Genomic DNA, 18,201 nt, shown 5'->3' with positions numbered 1-18,201 from the left:
AAAAAATAAATATAAATAGATGATATACTGTATAAACACACATTTATCACCTACTTTATTATGTATTCTTCATTTCTGTTACATTTTTTGATTTATAAAGTACTGTATTTCTGTTCATATTTCTTTTCTTGTATGCTGCTGGCCCCTGAGGTACAAATTTCTTTTTTATGGAAACATTGAAATGACAATAAAAAACCTTGAACCTTGAAGTTGCAAAACTATTTGGTTCAATCTGTAGATGTAAAAACTCCACATATAATGTGTAAATCTGATGTTTTTATATGTGCTATAAGACTGTATTTTGTGATATATGAATACAATTAACCTGAATTGAACCGGCTGATATATTTCATTAGTAACAAAGTCCGACTAATACGACCTGCACAAATACCCAAATGTGGAGATGATTGTAATATAAGGTGATTCTATACCTTTAATCTAAATTCCTCCCACCTGTTGACTCATGTCACATTTAATATTGTGGTCAAAACTGATGGGCAGGTAAACTGTCAGACGTTGGTGTAACAATAAAGATGTTGGACAGCACGAAGCCTTTGTGTCAGTGACGTCCACCCAGCATGCTGTCATTTCAACAAGTATTGACAGTAAAAGCAGTGATGGGTGAATCACTAATGTCTGTATCAATTAGGACAAAGTAAAACACATGGCTTCTACTGAGGGCATCACAAAGAACCTAAAGTTTGAAACTATAGATAAAAAACCTGTGGTGGTATTTGGTCCTTTGAGATCTGATCAAAGTTAGCGTAAAAGCTTTAGGTAATGATAGTTTGAACGTAGACACAGATTCTTGTAGGTTCTCCAACTATCACAGAAAATCAATGGAAAGGGCCATTTTCAAATAAAAAAAAAAATATTTCAACAAAATCAGCAGAAATGGCAACATGACGTGGAACATATTTTCACTCCTGTTTTAGGACAATATCCCGCTTTTAAACACTAGTGTTTCCCATACAGGGATGCTTGAATGTGTAGCAAAGAGACAGAAATGTCAAGTCACAGAATGCCAGACTTCTCCTCCTGAAATGGAAATGGCTATATGACAGGCTAATCACTCGCACACAGGTTTTGGGATGATATCAGACATTAGCACTATATACAGTATTTTGTACTGTACAATGAGTGGCTGAATGTATAGTGTAGAAAACAGATGGACATGTCGAATGTTGCACAAAATCTAGAGCTCTGTCAATGACTGTGATTTTAGAAATGTTTTATCTTTGCACATCTGTAAAATAGAAATACAAAATGAATAACATTGGTTAACTCAAATAACCATATAAAGTATGTTTGGCCTGATTTGGAGAAGTTTATTAGCCAATAATGACAATTAATTAGCTGGTAAAATGGAAACAAGATGGAATTGAGTAAATTGAAATGCAAATGAAAGAAAAATGGCTAATTGGTGAGTTAAAAATGATCTTTAGGCTTAAGACTTCTTTTACTGAAATACTGAGTGATTTACTTAAACTTTAATGGATGGATGAAGGTGATAATTCTATTTCAATTGTCACAATTTATTTCTCTTAACTCAACTAAGCAAAGTACCTTTTTTTATTGGCCTCCTCAGTACACACTGCACTGGGATGAAGGCACGTTGTCTATATTTAAAGTATTTGGGGTGAAAGGTCCCTTTGATGAGGGCATATCAGTTTTAAAGCTCTCAAATGGATTGGAGAACCACCAACCTTCAGCTGGAACAACTCTCCAGTCCACTTTAGAAACCTTGGTCGCGTAAGATAATCTCTGCCCTAGGCCCGCTGCCAAAGTCAGTGCAACTATTTTATCTCGTACACAACTTGTTTCGCTCAGTGCCAAGTATTAGTATCAACACCATCGTGGTCCGATCATTGTCCTGAAGCTCCTTCATGTCTCCTAACTGTGTGAAGATAACACAGGATACACAGTCACAAGAGCATAGTTTTATCTACAAGGCAACAATTATTTATGCAAATGTTTTTTTTTTCCCCCACATATAAGCACACAAGATGAGGAATATTAAATAAAGGATCAGCTGTTCTAAATGATTTAGGAGTGGGGGAAAAAAAAAACCTCAGATGGATGGTTTCCTTGCTTTTAAATCATTTGTAGAATCCAGGCCAGTTTAATAGGCCTTCCAGTATTGCTCTTGTTGTTTTTGGACTTTGTGGTAAGTCACTGCATTCCCTCTGACCACAATCATAAACGGTAAAACAGAGGAGCTGAAAAAGAAGATTCTTTAAAAAGGAGTGCATAGGATGGTGGGCACTGGGCAGGTAAAAGAAGACAAACTGAAAGGAATCATTATGTAATTCACATATTCTAATGAATAAAATCCCTTTAACTACTTCAGATCTTTGTTTAATTCAATCCCGTCTCACAGCCTCTAATACAAAGCTTTGAATTTCGCTACGTAGTGCGCTGTGCTCCACCTGGACGGTTACGTGTGAAGCGTCTCTTGTTGTGATGTCGCTATGATTCCTTCACTGATCTATTTATTCAGCTGCTGATGGCGTGCTGCAAAGAAGCAGAGGCTAAGCACGGGACATGAAGTATGGGAAAGATACAGAAATACACAGTGTGGGGTGATAAACACTGCAGAGAAAACACGAGTGCTATTAGTACAAGATCACTTAGATGTAAACAGAGAGGACCACGCATTAAAGGCCAAATTAACGATCAACAAAAACGTGTGCTTAATGTGACAACGGGTTACCACAATATGTCACCTTCATGCTTTGTGCAGACTGTCCAGGTAGAAACATTTTGGCACATTTTACATGGAGTGGCATATTGCCAATGGTTATTACACTGTAAAGGTTACCGACAGGATGAAATGTAGAAGATGTGTCAAAAAGGAATACAATTGTTGCTCTTCTCACAGTAAGCATGTGAAGTTAATGATGAGAAAACACTCATCATGAAAATATTAAAATATTTTTAAAAAAAAACAGAAAACTCAACAACAAGCAATTACTAAAATATTCAATAGCTACAGCCTTACAAGGAGAAATTAACTTTCAACAATTTGTTTTATCAAAGACAAGAAGTGCCAAAAATCACAAAGAGCAGGTTGTTTCTGGCTCCATCTGACAGCAGATGTAATGGAAAGTTTCCTTGGTCATTCTGAAGTTCTGCATAGTAATCTGCATAGAATTAATGTATCTGGAAAATAACGACAGGTGCTTTTTAGCAAGGCTGCACTGAGTATAGCTGACATGTATCGGTACATAGATTGAGTCCTCTGTGTTCGAGTCCAAGTCGAGTCACCAAAGAAAAAACTCTGAGTCGAGTCCGAGCTGGAATTATGTCCCACTTCATCCAACACTGTCAGCCCTCATCCTAGACGTGGATATGTGGGGCAAATAGAATACAGAAGTATGGATAATGTTTGGTGGTGCTTTATGCAACTCAAAAACTCGTATTGTTGTACTGCAGACCTCAAAACAGAATGATCACATACGGACTCACTCACATCTGTCTGCTGAACCTCTGACTGCAGAACAGTCAATGTGTCATGCTACATCCTTCCTTCTTCAAGGTCCTCATTTTATTATTGCCTGCATAGTCATAAGCATCATCATCAGATCTTCAGGAAACAATCATAAAAACAAACAGAGGGAAAACATTGTGTTCCTTTCCTAACTCTGTTGAATCTGTCATTGATTGTCCTTCTTCACTGGTTGCAGTTTCACCCCCTGGGGCGAGGACGTAATTCACTTAGTGAAAATGTATCTAACATGGAGGACTGCTGCGTACTGAGGTGAGGAAGGATGAGTAACAGGGACAAGAGGAGAGGATTTTCTGGTGGGGTCAAAGGTGTGGGAACGGTCTGGGAATGTCCGGTCAGGGTCACGGCATCAGAACAGATGTACAGCGCAAACAGCCAGCTCTCAGGGCAAATCCTGCATCCTGTTAGTCACTAAAGGAGATACAGCCTGTGCCAGAGGTTAACACAGCACGGGCAAGGAGGTCAGCAGGCCACGCGACCTTACCTGCCCTTCTCTTCAGTTCCAACCAGTGGAACAAACCTGATGCAATGCCTGAGGATGGTCAATCAGCTAAACATGCAATGCTGCTACATGGTATGTGTGCAGGGGTGCATGAGAGACTGCACATTCATCAGGGTTTGTAAGTATTGTAGCCTCGGGAGGTGTAATCAGAGAAAAATGTGTGTAAATACTGTGTGTGTGGAGAGGACCAACAATCCTGACTTTGATTTCTCTTTGATTTTTCCATAGTAAGGTTTAAATTTGTGGTTTAAAATGAAAAATATGAACGGTACATTTAGTACCACAAACAGCATCCTGCTGACAATGACACTGCAAAGCTTAAAGCTGCTAGAAACCAGTTTTTTCCCTTTTTTTACTCAGATACAGATATAGTGTATGCGTCATAGATCAATAAATTGAAAATAATTAGCGTGAAAAAAAAAAATGTGAAAGGTTAAAATTGGCGCTCAAAAGTTTGATTTGATCTCCACTTCTTTTATTGACATTCTTGGAAAAGTGTTGTGCATGGCAGTCCCATGCAGTCACGTAGACAAATGCATAAAAGTGTTTTTACTTCCTTCTTATTGTGATTTCTTGTGTTTGCCCAACAAAATCCTGCCAAAGTAGCTTCCCAACACGTTTCTGGTGTTTTCACCGACTGAAAGTTGCAGATGTTTACACAGAAAGATCCAAATCTGGCCAAAACTAAATGTCTCGTGGAGCAAACCAGAACCAAAATGGTGTCAAGCGAATCACCGTCCTACTTGATGCAAAAACCATTCATGAGCTCCTTTGCACTGACCATTTCTGGTAGAGTGTGGGTGTGTCGAGGTCAGCACATAGGTGTATTCACCTGTGCCAACTTCTAGCTGGGCTGTGATTTATGACGGGAAAAGTGCGTGCAGGTGAGCTCCACATGGTTTTATGAGTCAGATTTTTTTGAAGGTGTACCACATTTTTAGATTTTTGACGTACGTTCACTTTTAGTGTAGATTCTACTCAATGTTTTATAAATGAGGCCCCAGGTGTTTAGAGTGGAGATACAAACCTGTTACATCTTTTTCCGTGAAAATAATCTTTGATTTATTGGTCAATGAGGTCTACACTGTCTTCATCTGTTAAAAACATTGTCTCCATCAGCTTTAAAGGTTATTTCCATGATATTCCTTGAGGCCTGCTGAGCCTCTCTGATTCAGCCATGTCAAATACTAAACGTATGGGAGAAAAATGGTTTTCTGCATGAAGCAATCCAAGATTTCCTCATGTAAACAGGGTTAAAACAAGCACTCATCTGTGTGTGCTTGTGTGAATCGAAACGCGCTCGATTTGGACCTGGCTAATGAGTTCATCTCATCCAGATGTATCAAATCCAACAACTCCAACAAAAGTGGTCACTGATGTGACGTCTGTGTGGCCATCTCTTCCCCTTTCTCAGCGACGCGCGGCCCGTTGATGTCGCTAGTGGCCACGCATGTGTCGCATCAGCATATCAAGATTCATAGGAAAATAAACATGTGAGCCAGCTGTCAGCCAGGCTATCAAGCTGCAGCTCTTTCATCAAAGCGTCTCAGGACAAGCTCTCACGGAGTGCTAAGGAAAACACTGAGACGTGAAGGAAAAGGAAAGTAACTGTATTCCACACCACTCAGAAAAATAGATGAAACTAAGAGCTTAAACCATATTAAAGGTCCCATATCATGCTATTTTTCACCCATCTCCATTTGTTCTAAGAACCCCAAAAACATAGTATTTGAGGTTGAATTTTCCCAAACTCACTTGTTTTCCAGAGTTTTAGCCTCTGAAATGTCACTTTCTGAGCAACGCTACACAAACAGGCTGATTTGCGTCCTACTTATGCATATTCATGAGTAAGCTGGTCTATAGATGGGGCACTGACTTCCTCCTCCCCGCATGGTGAAGTAGGGCCAGAGGACGGCCCACCCTCCTCCCACCCACTGATCACATTGAGGGAATCAATAAAAAAACACTTTGGGCATGTGTATGAAGCTCTAATAACACTTTTATGATGTTTAAAGCACAGAAAAGTTAATTTAGCTTAACATGGGTCCTTAATAGAATAACTTACTGAGCAGAGGAAACACCTCCTGTTTTCTAAAGGTTCAAAGTTTTCAATACTTGATCTCTGCTCAGTTAGAAGTGACAAGCTAAAAGTGAAGTTATGAGTTTTCATTTTAAAGTGGTTCTCTTTGCCCAAAGAGGCTTAAGAGTGCTTATTGATTTTCATTTTGAGAAAAGCAGCCAATTGGCTCCCACAGTACATGAAGAAGCAATCAAAGAGAGACACTGTGCTGTGTGACTGAGTTACAGCTGCAGACAGTAAGATGAGAGAAAACCATCACTTATATACTAACACATTATATAATAATAACACTACATATTCAAAACCGCTGTGACCAAGATGCATTTAACCGCAGCTTTACTTTAGGATTCACATGATTGTCATAATAAAAACTTCTTCTGGTTTCTGCACAGCTTTCTCTGCCTCTGCACAGATGCCAGCAAAGACAAGGCTGAGAAAATAAGTGTTTGTCCCTGTTTGTCATGGAGCAGAGGTGACAGCATAATAATGGATTAGATGAAGTGAGAAGTCAAAACCACAAGCCCCCCCCCACCTCCCCCCTTGGTACTCCGTCTCTGTGCAGTGCTATTTCAACATCAAGGAGCACATGGTCGGCAATGAACACATCATCTCTGTGTAAACACACTTTCCTTTATTTAAACCCCATCTTCCCTAAAGACACAGAGAACAAAACAAAGCTTGGGAAAATATAAGTTGATGACTCAGAAGGTTTAAATCCCATAGACCAACAAGCTGTGATTTTGCTGTTCAGGGTAAATATATTAAGCAAATACTGTACATTTAAGATGAGTCTGACTCAAGGCAACATGCGACTTAGTACAAACAAAAGATACTTTACACAATACAAAGTGTTTTGGAAAGGATGATTGGAAAGACAGATAAACATTTACTACTTGGTTTTCATTTACATCTATCCAGGCTTTTCACTTTGTCTCTGGTTTTTGTTTAAAATCTAATCAAATGGAAGTTCAACTGCTTCTGTGCTAAAGTTTTACATGGTTCTTTGTTTAATAAATGCTCTAAGTTCATATTTCTATGAAGGCATAAATGATAGTTCCTCACCAGCATGTCTGTGACCCGTCTGCGGGCCCTCGGGTGTGGAAAGAGTTAACCATGCCTGACAGGTGCCCAGATCAGGTGTCCCCACTCTCACCCCAGGGAGCCGGCAGGGCGTAGGTGACCTGTATCCTGAACAGAAGTCCTCTGACACCGGGATCAATCTCCAACACATGCTCCTACATCACCCTCTGCTCCGACAGGACAACCGGCCTCAACATTTTCAATCACAAGCTACTCTTTAGCTGCCAAATAAAAAGCTGTGTGAAATGCAGGTTATATTTCAGGCCAGCAGGGCTGAATTAGGCTGAATTAAATATTTATTACAGTTTGGGGTTTTTTTTCTTTCCCTCTGGATCACTTTTCAACTTTGTTTCACTTTTCTTGATATAATCTGTCTCTATTTTATCTCACTGTACTCAGTCTTAGAGCATACTTCATTGATCTCTATTTAACATTTTATAGGGCCTTTTATTTTCTGTGATCTTGGAAAAAACAGAATTCATGTTCTGAAGGCAATCTGACCCGTTTTTCCTCTCTCTCTCTATATAAATATCAGGCCCCAAAATGACATGGAAATGCGTCACATGCAAGTTTTGGGGAAAAAAAAACACGCATTTGCACACTATTAAAGTGCCACAAATAGACCAATAAAATAATCCAATTCTGCCCATAATCCATTTCAACATCTCGTGCTACGTGTTATGGTTCGACTCATGATTATGTAGTCCTGTGATTGAAAATAAATAGTTAAATCTGAAGAGTGTTTTTAATGGGTTGTGACGAATAAGCGGTTCAGATCATTATGACCCCATTCAAATCCGAAAAGGAACTTGCACAATGACAGGTCTATCTGATGGTGTATTAGCTGAACTGGTGGTCATTTTACCTGGTGACGCATCATGACAAAAACATTGCACATCAAAGGACACGGCAGTGCGACGTTTACTACCCTACGCCACATCACTTTACTGATTTAATTGGACTTTATACGATTGTACTTGATCCTTTCTGATCCTACGTCATCCTGTCAAACTCTGCTTGATTCAATCTTGTTCATTTGTACTTTACCTTGACTGACTGTATCTTATCCAATTGAAGCAAACTTTCCTCTATTTCTTACCTTCATATCTTTAACTTGACCTTATCCTTTGGAACCAACCTATTATATGACTTGTTTGCACTATAAAAACAGAAACAAAAAAGCATAAAACCTCTTTATTCATTTTTATTCGCCTTAACTCCTACTTGTATGACTTTGGTACATTTTATGTATTTCATTTCACTTGAAGCGACTTCAGTTCCTTTAATCAACTTAACTCCACAATACGTGCTACTAATCATGACTTTACTCAACTTGACATGAGTTTACTCGACTCCGCTGGACCAACATTAGATTTAATTTGTGCTGGTAGAATCTCTCTTGGCTGTCTCTGTGCACCTCTTTCATTAGATCATAAATTTGTTTGTCAGAACAAACGCTCATTTTACATAATTCAACAATTTCCACTGACTTTTTTTTGGCAGGGGTGATTGTAAGTTTGATTTAATTCATGGTAACTGTTTTTAATTTATCCAAAACACTTTGAGATTGATTGCTCTTGAATATACTGTATATGGGGCATAATATGAGTAAAGATAAGGCTGTGTTATGTGGAAACATTTGGACAAAAAGAAGGTGACTTTACTTTAAGTCCCGACACAAGACAGTGCAATAGTATTTTCCTGTTTCTGAGGTTTTAATAATCCATTTTTGCAAGAAGACAGTCTCTGTTAAATACTTTTAAAATGACCATATACAAAATATAACATTGACGTTAATACTAACAGGTGCATATTTGATCCTAGTTATCCAGTTATTCAGACTAGCTGTATAAGTACTGTATGTATATGTAATTCAAGATCAGATGGCTGACAGGTGTGTGTTTTGTTTTTGTGTTCATGTTGAGTTGGAATCTGTTTTGTTTAATTTTCTTTCACATGCTCAGCTGGCAATGTGGTGCACATGATACAGTTACAGTCTTGCTAAAAACAAGGTTGTGAGCCCAAGTCCTGGTCTTTTTAGTTGGGTTTTAATTACCTTCTGTTAGTCATGTTTAGCAATTGCTCATTCATTTGGTTGGTAATGTGTCCCGTGGTTTTGTCTATGTGGTTCTTGGGTCCTGTCTTTTATTTGTGATTAGAAAAATAAGTAGGTTTTCCTCCTGTCTTTGCATGGGTGTGCCTCATTCTGTGATTCCCTCCCTCCACTACCTAAGGAGTGTTTGAACACTGCGTGACTCAGTCAAACTGTGTCCCATTCCCCTGGATTTTGGTTGCTTTCTAGTTTATACAATTTAGATTTACACTTGGTTGTTTTTTTTTTTTAACCTTAACTCTTTAGTTAAAAGCTGCTCTCAACTGTTGCCTCTTTCTACTATTTCATCTTTATGTGATTGTGACATCAGTGAACAACTAATCTGTACAAACGCTCTTGTATTTCTTGTTTTTCTTCATATTTATGTTCTATCTCATGTACTTTATTTATTTAGTGGCCTTTTGTGTCGTCTGACCCTAATTCTCATCTCCATCCATGCTTCTATGCAGTGCCCTTCCTGTGACAGTATTACATAATCACCCTATCTGATGTTAAACCTAAACTCTTAATGACAAAAAAGATTCAAAACAACACTTTAAACATGATACAGCAGATATCAGATAGAGATACCGGCTTTCCAGAGACCTTTTTTTAAGGCTCTACAGTATAGTCAGCTACATTGGAGCTCCATTACTGGTTCAAAGGAGGCCTCTGTGATTTACCAACATCTGGGTGCACGTGTCTCTGTTCGCACATTAAAAAGATGGAGTGGGTGTGCATGCACATGTTTCCAAATTTGTGTTTAAGCAAAGCCTGAAGTACTGTACAAATACCTGAAAACAAATTAAGCTTTGAGTAGATGGAACGTGAAGTAATGGACCATGTGTCCCGTCTAAATAAAGGTGATACATCACAGTCTGAACCCTATCCCCGACCAATCCTCAGCTCCCTTTGTTGTTTCTGGAAGTAATATGTCATCAAGTGTACCTTAAGTGTGAGACAAATTAGGACCAAGGGTACTTAATCAGGGATGAATGAGCCCTCACTTGTGAATTTGACTCTTGGCAGGAAGATGTAGAGAACGTGCTGCACAGCAGCTGGGTTTCATTCAGTCACCACTACTCATACACTAACACAAATATGTCATATTTGAACAGAAATTTGTCTTGAGTTCAATTCAAGCTACAGATAGCCACCAATGTAAGAACATCTGAGCTGCCCTCACAGCAGAATTCTGATTAGCTTTGATATAAAGCTGGAAATATTTAGTCAAACTGTCATTTGGTTAAGTACACAACATCCAGGACTGAGGATGTGATCGTACTGTAGTGGTTTTTCTAAGCATTTGACACTAGTCTGTGTTACAGTAGTTAAACATTACACAGGCAAAACATCATTAGAGCAAAATATTTCTTGGCTGTTCTGTAAAACAATCCTGGAGGGATTGATAAATAATTACAGGCTGTTTTATTGTGTAAAACTGTTCATTTTGTGATTTTGTTATGTATTCATGATCTCATTCACTGCCTGTGGAACAAATACGACAGCAGAAATCTTTAACAATATCACGGTACCATCAGATACTGCAGGAGTGCTGGATATTTACTGCACACAGTGTGGTTGTTGGACTGAGCTTTCCCAAATATCTCTGGCTTTCACCCAGTAATGTTCCTCTGCAGATGACTAATCAGAAGAGGATATTGCATGAATAGATAGGGCAGGAAAGGACCCCAAGACACAGAGAGAAACCTGGTTTAATGAGCTCATGTTCCATCATGAGAGCCAAACCTCACTATCAGTGAGCTGAGATTTACGGAGTGTAAAGACAGCTTCAGACCATTAAACTAATCCATCAGAGATCTGTTGAAGCTCCACCCTGCATTTTTTTACACCACATCCATCATTGTTCAGGTCTCCTCATGTGCCAAACACCTGCTTTGTGTGACCAAGCATCTCTCCACAGCACTGATTTAAACACTGTCACACCTGACTAGCTTTCACTACTTCTTATATGTTTAGGGCTTTGAAAGTATTTTGACCTTCATTTCCTTTGTCAGATGTGTTTGATAAAAAACACAGTCCAGGTTTTACACAATGGACCAGGTGAAGAAAAATGTTTCCTTTTTAGAAATGAAGCTTAGGAATGCGAGGCACTGCTGCTTATGGGAAGAACATGTTCGTTGTTCCAGTTAGAACCTGGGATGGACTCATGGTAACAGGAGGTTAATATTTGGCATGAAGGTTAAATGCACACATGCATGCTTTGTCAGACCATTTACCTAATACACATCACAGAGACTTCACAGGTGACTACATGCTGATATTATGGTTACCTAACTCCTTTCTATCTTGCACTGCTATATGGCTTAGAATGAATGTAATAGTAAAATTACGCTCAGTTTGTATGGAGTTGTTTATTTGTTTACAATTGTATTTAATCCCTATTTAATTAACAGTCTAATTTAATTGTGTCTTTTTTTTCTTTCTTTTCTATATTTTAGTGTTTCTTTTCATTTGAAATATTTGTGTAGCATTTGTATAAAAAAAAACAAAAAAAAACAATTTCCCCCTGCATGGGATAAATAAAGTATATCTGATTCAGATTCATAGTTCGTGTAACTTCAGTATTTAGTGTTTGAACGCAGCAGTAGCGTCTCCGGGCGAGAGGGGGTGAGGCTGGTGACGAGGCAGCAAGCAGCGGCTGCGCTCAAAACGAACGGCGAAGCATGCACACGGCATTATAAACGCTGAATATTTCACCACGTGTTTATAACCTAATGGACACCTTACGTAAATAAGGAAAAGACACATAAAAGCACGTGAGGAAGCGCGTGAGGCTGTTTTGCGCGATCCATTGGCAGAATAGGAGAAGAATCTGCTGCTCTGTGCAAAAAGGCGGCCATGCGGATCCTAGCTAGGACACTATGACCCGGGAAGGAGAACCTCCAGATCAGAAAAGAGGGTGTGACTGTGTACAAACCGCCAGGACTCCGGAGTTGAACCGTGTTTGTAAAGGGCTATACAAATATGATGCTCCGAGACATTTATTATCCATTTGCGTAAGTCCAGCAAACATTGGTGCAAACTTCATTTATCAATTTATCATGCGAATGTCCCATAGCATTAAACCAGGGAAATGGCCCATACTATTTTACTTTTACTTTATAACACTAGAGTATGTACACCTCTTTAACATCCATCCTTCAAACACATACTCATTTGGCCATAATTAAGCTCCCACTGTATGAATATTGAATACATACTTCTGATGGGCACTATACTAGTTATTTAAAAATAAATCATGATAAAATGTGAAATTGGGATCCAATCCAGACGAAACTGAGGAATAATTGAAGAACCAACCTGGCATAACTGAGTCAAATTCAATAAAGATCGGTCATTTACAAACCGAGGTATTAATTTTTAAAATTTCACCAATGATGACTGATAGGAAATCTTGGTTTTTGAAATTGATCCAGAATCAATATATTGATCTGGATCCCCTCCAAAATTTATTGGAATCTTCCATGGCATAATGTCTCTTTTTGGTTTAAATTTTTGCGAAAATCTGGTAAGTACTTCTGACATAATCCTGCGCACAGACAAACATACAATCAATAAAGCCTGGGTTGATGAACGATGTGGTACGCATTAACAACATATAGCCATCATACAAACAAACACTATCACAGACCCAATTACCCCATAATATACCATTTATCTTTAACGTAAGCAGTGAATTGTCATTGTGAGCACATGCAGAGTGGTCTCAGGTGTCCCTCCTGTGACTGCCCTATCAGATCTAAATCAGATCTAATTTAACCTTTACCATTTCAGTGCTCCGCTCATTGTTTCTGAGAGAACACAGAGCTCAGACTAGAAGAAACACACCAGTGGTTTGAATGGGAGAGATTCCTCCCATTCAAACAGGCCACAGAGACAATGCATCAGAATGGAGTCACGGAGGTTAATATGTCCCTTCCAATGTTTTCTCGGTCTTTGCTCTGTATAAACACACACATAATTACCCATGGTCAGTATTAGTTTTCCTGGTCAGCACAGTGCTCTGTATACATCACACTTTATTAGGCTGGAATTTTGCCTGCATGTGTCAGCACGAGAGAGAGAGAGAGAGAGAGCGAGAGAGAGAGAGAGAGAGAGAGAGAGAGGGAGCTGCACATAAAGCAATATGCAGTATCAATAACAGTCATACATGCTCTCACATGTTTTGTGCCTCATCACTAATAATAATAATGAGACTAGGCTATCCTTTGCCACAAAAACCACTGGCCACCAAACCGCAAGAAAAACTAGGGTGAGGACCAGTCTTTTAGTTTAAACTGGCAAATAATGGGTATGACACATCGTAAATGTAGTTAAACTGACAAAAATCAGCATGAAATATGGTGAAAAGAGGTTCTAAGTGACATTAATGGGTCAACATATGTGACATTATGTGGGAAAAGTGGTGGAAAGGGGTTTATAAGTGCCGCAAATGTCTTGAAAGTGGAACACATTTGCAGAAAAGGCATTGAAATTTGAGGGAGAAGTGGCACAAATGAGAGTAATGTAGCAAAAATGCACTAAAAGGAGCCAAAATATGGCAAAAAAAAAAGTGATGAAAATAAGTTAAAATATGGTGAGTTTGGTGTAGCTCAGAAAAAGGGTAAAAATAACTGAAAATGGGCTCAAGCTGTTTGAAAGATATTCTTAGTTTCTTTAAAGCATTTGGTGACCCCCTCCAAGTGTCTCGTGACCCCAAATGAGGTCGCAACCCCAAGGTTGAGAACACCTGGAATAAGAGAGCTTTCTTATTGGGCCATTTGGATCATGAAACGTAAGACATGGAAAGCTCATTTCAGGGCTTATGTCCATCTATCCATTTTCCATCTTGGGGGGGCTGTTGGTACAAATGTCCAGCTCTCAATGGGCGCTAGGTGGGGGTACACACTGGACCCCAATCAACCCTACAGTCCTGTTTTTGGACCCGGAGAAAACCCAAGCAAGCACGGGGAGAACATGCAAACTCCACACAGAAAGGACCTAAATGTCCACCCCAAAGCTTGAACCCATGACCTTCTTGCTGTGAAGCTGACTTGATAATAGTAATAATTTAATTAAAAAATAGACATGTTTAAATAACCTGATCAGCCAGGGACACATGGGGATCTAATAGCCACAGGTTGTGACTCTATTTAACCCTTTATCATAAATAAACAAATGTAATATTGGGGCAAAAAAAATAACCAATTACAATTGAATAGTTTACTACTTTTATAAAACTGGTTTTCCAAGGTACAAAAACGGCTCATGCATGAACTTTGAGCTGATTACTTTACCATAAACAATAGATCTGTGGATAGACCTTTACATAATCACTCGCTTGCATTACTTATTTTCATCAGGAATTTCTTGCAGTGCAACTTCTATTATAAAACAGATAGACGTTAACACATTTTCCTACTTTATTAATTATTGAAATGAAAATTCTAGGAGTCTGTTCAGCTTCTTTCCTTTGTCATCTGTTCTGCAGTTGCTACTTGCACCATAATAATCACTAAGACATAAGGCAATGACAGTAAACATGTTGTAAATAATGTGAAGATTATAAGGGAACGTCAGCAACTGTCCCCTCTGAAAGGTTTAAGGGGGCCCTGCAGTAAACTGTGTTTCAGAGCGACCACAGGCATCCCAGCTCACTACAACCACAGGGTGGCCTTTTAAAAATGTCTCTGTCGTTTTGTTTCACGCTCAAACACTTGTGTGTCTACATGTTGGATTGAACTTGCGCAGCTCAATGTTTGCTGAACCGTCAGGCATCTGTTCTTTTTTACCGAATTTTTTTTTTTTTTTAATGGGAGAAACTAACCATAATAACAGAGGCGGCTGCGCTACAATGAAACATGGTTTTAGTGCTGACTCTGCGGGCTGAGGTTCAGGTACTGACTGTAAACTGTCCTATGTTTGACTTTACTTTTCTCGTTGATTTATTTGCTTTATTAACTTTAACCACAAAAACAAATGCTGTTTTTATTTAGCGAACATCTCATCATCCCCATTAAAAAACACTTAAGTTCATGCATCACTGTCTGACTCTGCTGTCATCTCTTTGCTATAACCAGCGGTCAATGTATATGTAACGTGTTTTTAATAATCACTGTTTTGGCATCGGTGCAGTATTTGGGGCGGGAGGACAGCAGGGATGTATAAAAAAGTTTGATCGTGTGGCTGTTTTTGGGACAAAGAAGAAGCTAAAAGGATCCATGTTGACAGACAAAATATCAACATTTCTTCGTTTAATGCCAAAAGAAGAAAACAATAGATTAGTACCAGAAGGCAGTCATATAAAGGAGTAGGGAAAATCATTGTTTTCATCATGTGTTTTTTTTTTTTTTTTCCAAATGTTTTTCTATTCTGAAAAAAGAAATAAAACAGTTCCTGTTCTTAGGTTTCCCTGTGAAAGCGCTGTTTTTATCGCGGTCATCACTATTATACAGTAACTAAACCCCAAAACCACTTTCTTTCTGCTGAAAACAAATATATTTGGGTTCTGTGTTTTCCTATAGGATGATTTTGACTTAAGAAAGAGTTTTATTAATTCATTTTCATGCATATTTAGAGGATTTGGATCACGGCTGGTTTTTAGACCAAAAAATTTAACAGCTGCTGCATTAAATATTCAGACAATTTATCGTTTATAACAAACTATAAAAAAAAATCTGTAAAGAATAATCATTTTCTTTTGCCTCGTGTCTTTCCCTCACAGATCAGTCTTCAGGAGGCTTGATATACATCAGTGGTTCTCAAACGTGTTTGGCTCAAGTACCCCCTTCCTCTTATTTCTGAATACATGTACTCCCTTTGTCCGACTACAACATTTTGCACAGAAAACTATTTAAAAACAACTACAGAGCATAATGATGGAATGAACGAGTGATAACACAAATTCTAAAGAATATAACTTTGTAAATAAGTGGAAAGAAACAGTATTTAGTGCAGTGGTTTCCAACCATTTTTGGATCGTGATAATAATTTAGAAAATTCAAAAATCTATTTACATTTTTCAAAAATTTCAGGTGACCCCAAACCCAAGATTGAAAACCCTGATTTAGTGGCTGACAAATAGATTTATTTCTATAGTTTTTATAATTTTCGGTCATCTCAACCTGCAGGGGGTGGTCACATCATGAGTTAGCCCAACCCTTCAGAAACGCTTTCTTTTATCTGACAGACTTCAATCCTTTCTCCCCTTTCTGTCCAGACTTCTTTAAACTCAGTCACGCACAGTTCATAAAGCAGTTTACTCAGCAGTATAAACAAGACTGGCAGTAGTCACATCTAAAAAGACAAAGTTTAACACCAACAAATGGGGTGGGGTTGAGGGGGGGGGTCACACCATGACAGAGGCAGCAACACAAAACACTCATAAACATAAACTACTCCGGAGAGCTTGTTTACGGAGCAAAGATCTGATTTCCACAGGCATCTCCACTGCTGCGCTCAGGCTCAGCTTGTAAACATTTCTTTTTTCATGAGATGAAATAATTGACACCAGATAGAGAGGCATGGCATTTAATGGGAAGATGAAAACACAATGCAGGGTATATAATGGGGAACAGTCTGTACCAGCTATTATAAATGTGATCAATATGTTTAAAAGTACTCAACTCATAATGCTTGCATACCTGGAACAGCACAGCAGTGTGGCCACACAGCAACCTCTACATTAACTTACACCCAATCTACGTACCACATGGCAAGTTAGGATAAGCAAGCCAAACTATACAGAATATCACTTTGTAAATAATAGAATAACAATGAAACGTTTAACCATTCTGCCATCATTAATCATGTAACGTGTACTGTTTTATCACTTTCTTCAACTGCCTTAGAAGAACACCAACATTATTCGATGTCATCAACAAAATAATATAATAAAAAAAAGGATGAAATCTCATCTGACATTCTTTATTTTATTTTTGTACTTCAGTTTTCAATAAACAAGTACCATTAACAATCACAAATCTATTGAAATAACAAAAAAAATTCTGACCAGATAATGCGAATAAAATCATTTGAAATTATACAGAGGTTAAGAATTCTAAAATAAATTCAAGGAATCAACATATTTACCAATATAAAGATGAATTTACATGGTAATCGCTTTATTTTCCATTGTCACTGTCATTGTTTCTCAGGAAATAATTCATTTAATAATAATAATAATAATAATAATAATACTATGTAATAGTTATTCCCTTATCTCATCCATTCATTGTCATGTCAAAATTGCTTTCTTTGCTTACTTTTTGTTTTACTTGTCAGAGGTCAAGCAGTATAAGCTGCAGGAAACCAATTATTTTCCAGAGTGTTCTTTCATTCTTTCTTTTCTTCTTCTTTCAATAAAACCATACTTCATCATACACAGTCAATACAGCCTATGCATTTTACTTCTCATCTCAGGCAAGTCAAGTGTAATGATGACTTGCCCAACTACAATTTTTACCTGCCAGTGGCAAGAGTTTAAAATGTTTTCTCCCACAATCCAAAGAGATGAATGTTAAGATGACTTAACGTCTTTAAATTATCTGTCGGAGTAAATGCTTATGATGTTTGTCTGTTTTTATGTGTTGTTCTGTGAAGGATTAACATTCTTCCTGGCTAAACTATGTCTGATATGAACTGGCATTGGTGAATCCAAAACCCAAACCCCTTTATTATAAAGTGGACAAAGTCTAATTTTATTTATTTCTTCTTAATTAATTGTCTAACCCTAAACCTAATCTAAGTAGATCCACAACCTTTACTCCTAATCCTAACACAAAACTAATTGTAGAATATTTTTGGCTTTATTTTAAATGTACACATACGACTAGGCTTTTGACAATTTTTCAAATGAAGGGTTAGGATCTTGTCCAATGGGATGGGATCAGGGTTGGATACAGGCGTAATGACAGGCGGTCAAAAGCAAGTGGTGA

At 38.2% G+C, this 18,201-nt stretch overlaps 1 protein-coding gene across 15 annotated transcripts in view; it reads right to left on the bottom strand.

Moving 5' to 3' along the window:
- The window catches only part of LOC114471318 (collagen alpha-1(XXIII) chain-like), a 168,898-nt gene that overhangs the window by 89,074 nt on the left and 61,623 nt on the right, over positions 1 to 18,201 (bottom strand). For 2 of the 15 annotated variants that reach the window (XM_028460063.1, XM_028460064.1), the window contains exon 1: positions 7,153 to 7,336. The exons of the other annotated variants lie outside the window; for them this stretch is intronic. In XM_028460063.1, coding sequence (XP_028315864.1) covers positions 7,153 to 7,321 — 169 coding nt within the window. In that variant the 5' untranslated portion in view covers positions 7,322 to 7,336. Of the gene's footprint in view, positions 1 to 7,152; positions 7,337 to 18,201 lie in introns of those variants that run through there. 15 annotated transcript variants of the gene reach the window in all.

Source organism: Gouania willdenowi, chromosome 10 (genome assembly GCF_900634775.1).
Source record: "Gouania willdenowi chromosome 10, fGouWil2.1, whole genome shotgun sequence".
NCBI classification, from domain to species: Eukaryota; Metazoa; Chordata; class Actinopteri; order Blenniiformes; family Gobiesocidae; genus Gouania; species Gouania willdenowi.
The sequence above is the reverse complement of the archived record's forward strand: the minus strand, read 5'-3'. Positions and strand labels throughout refer to the sequence as shown.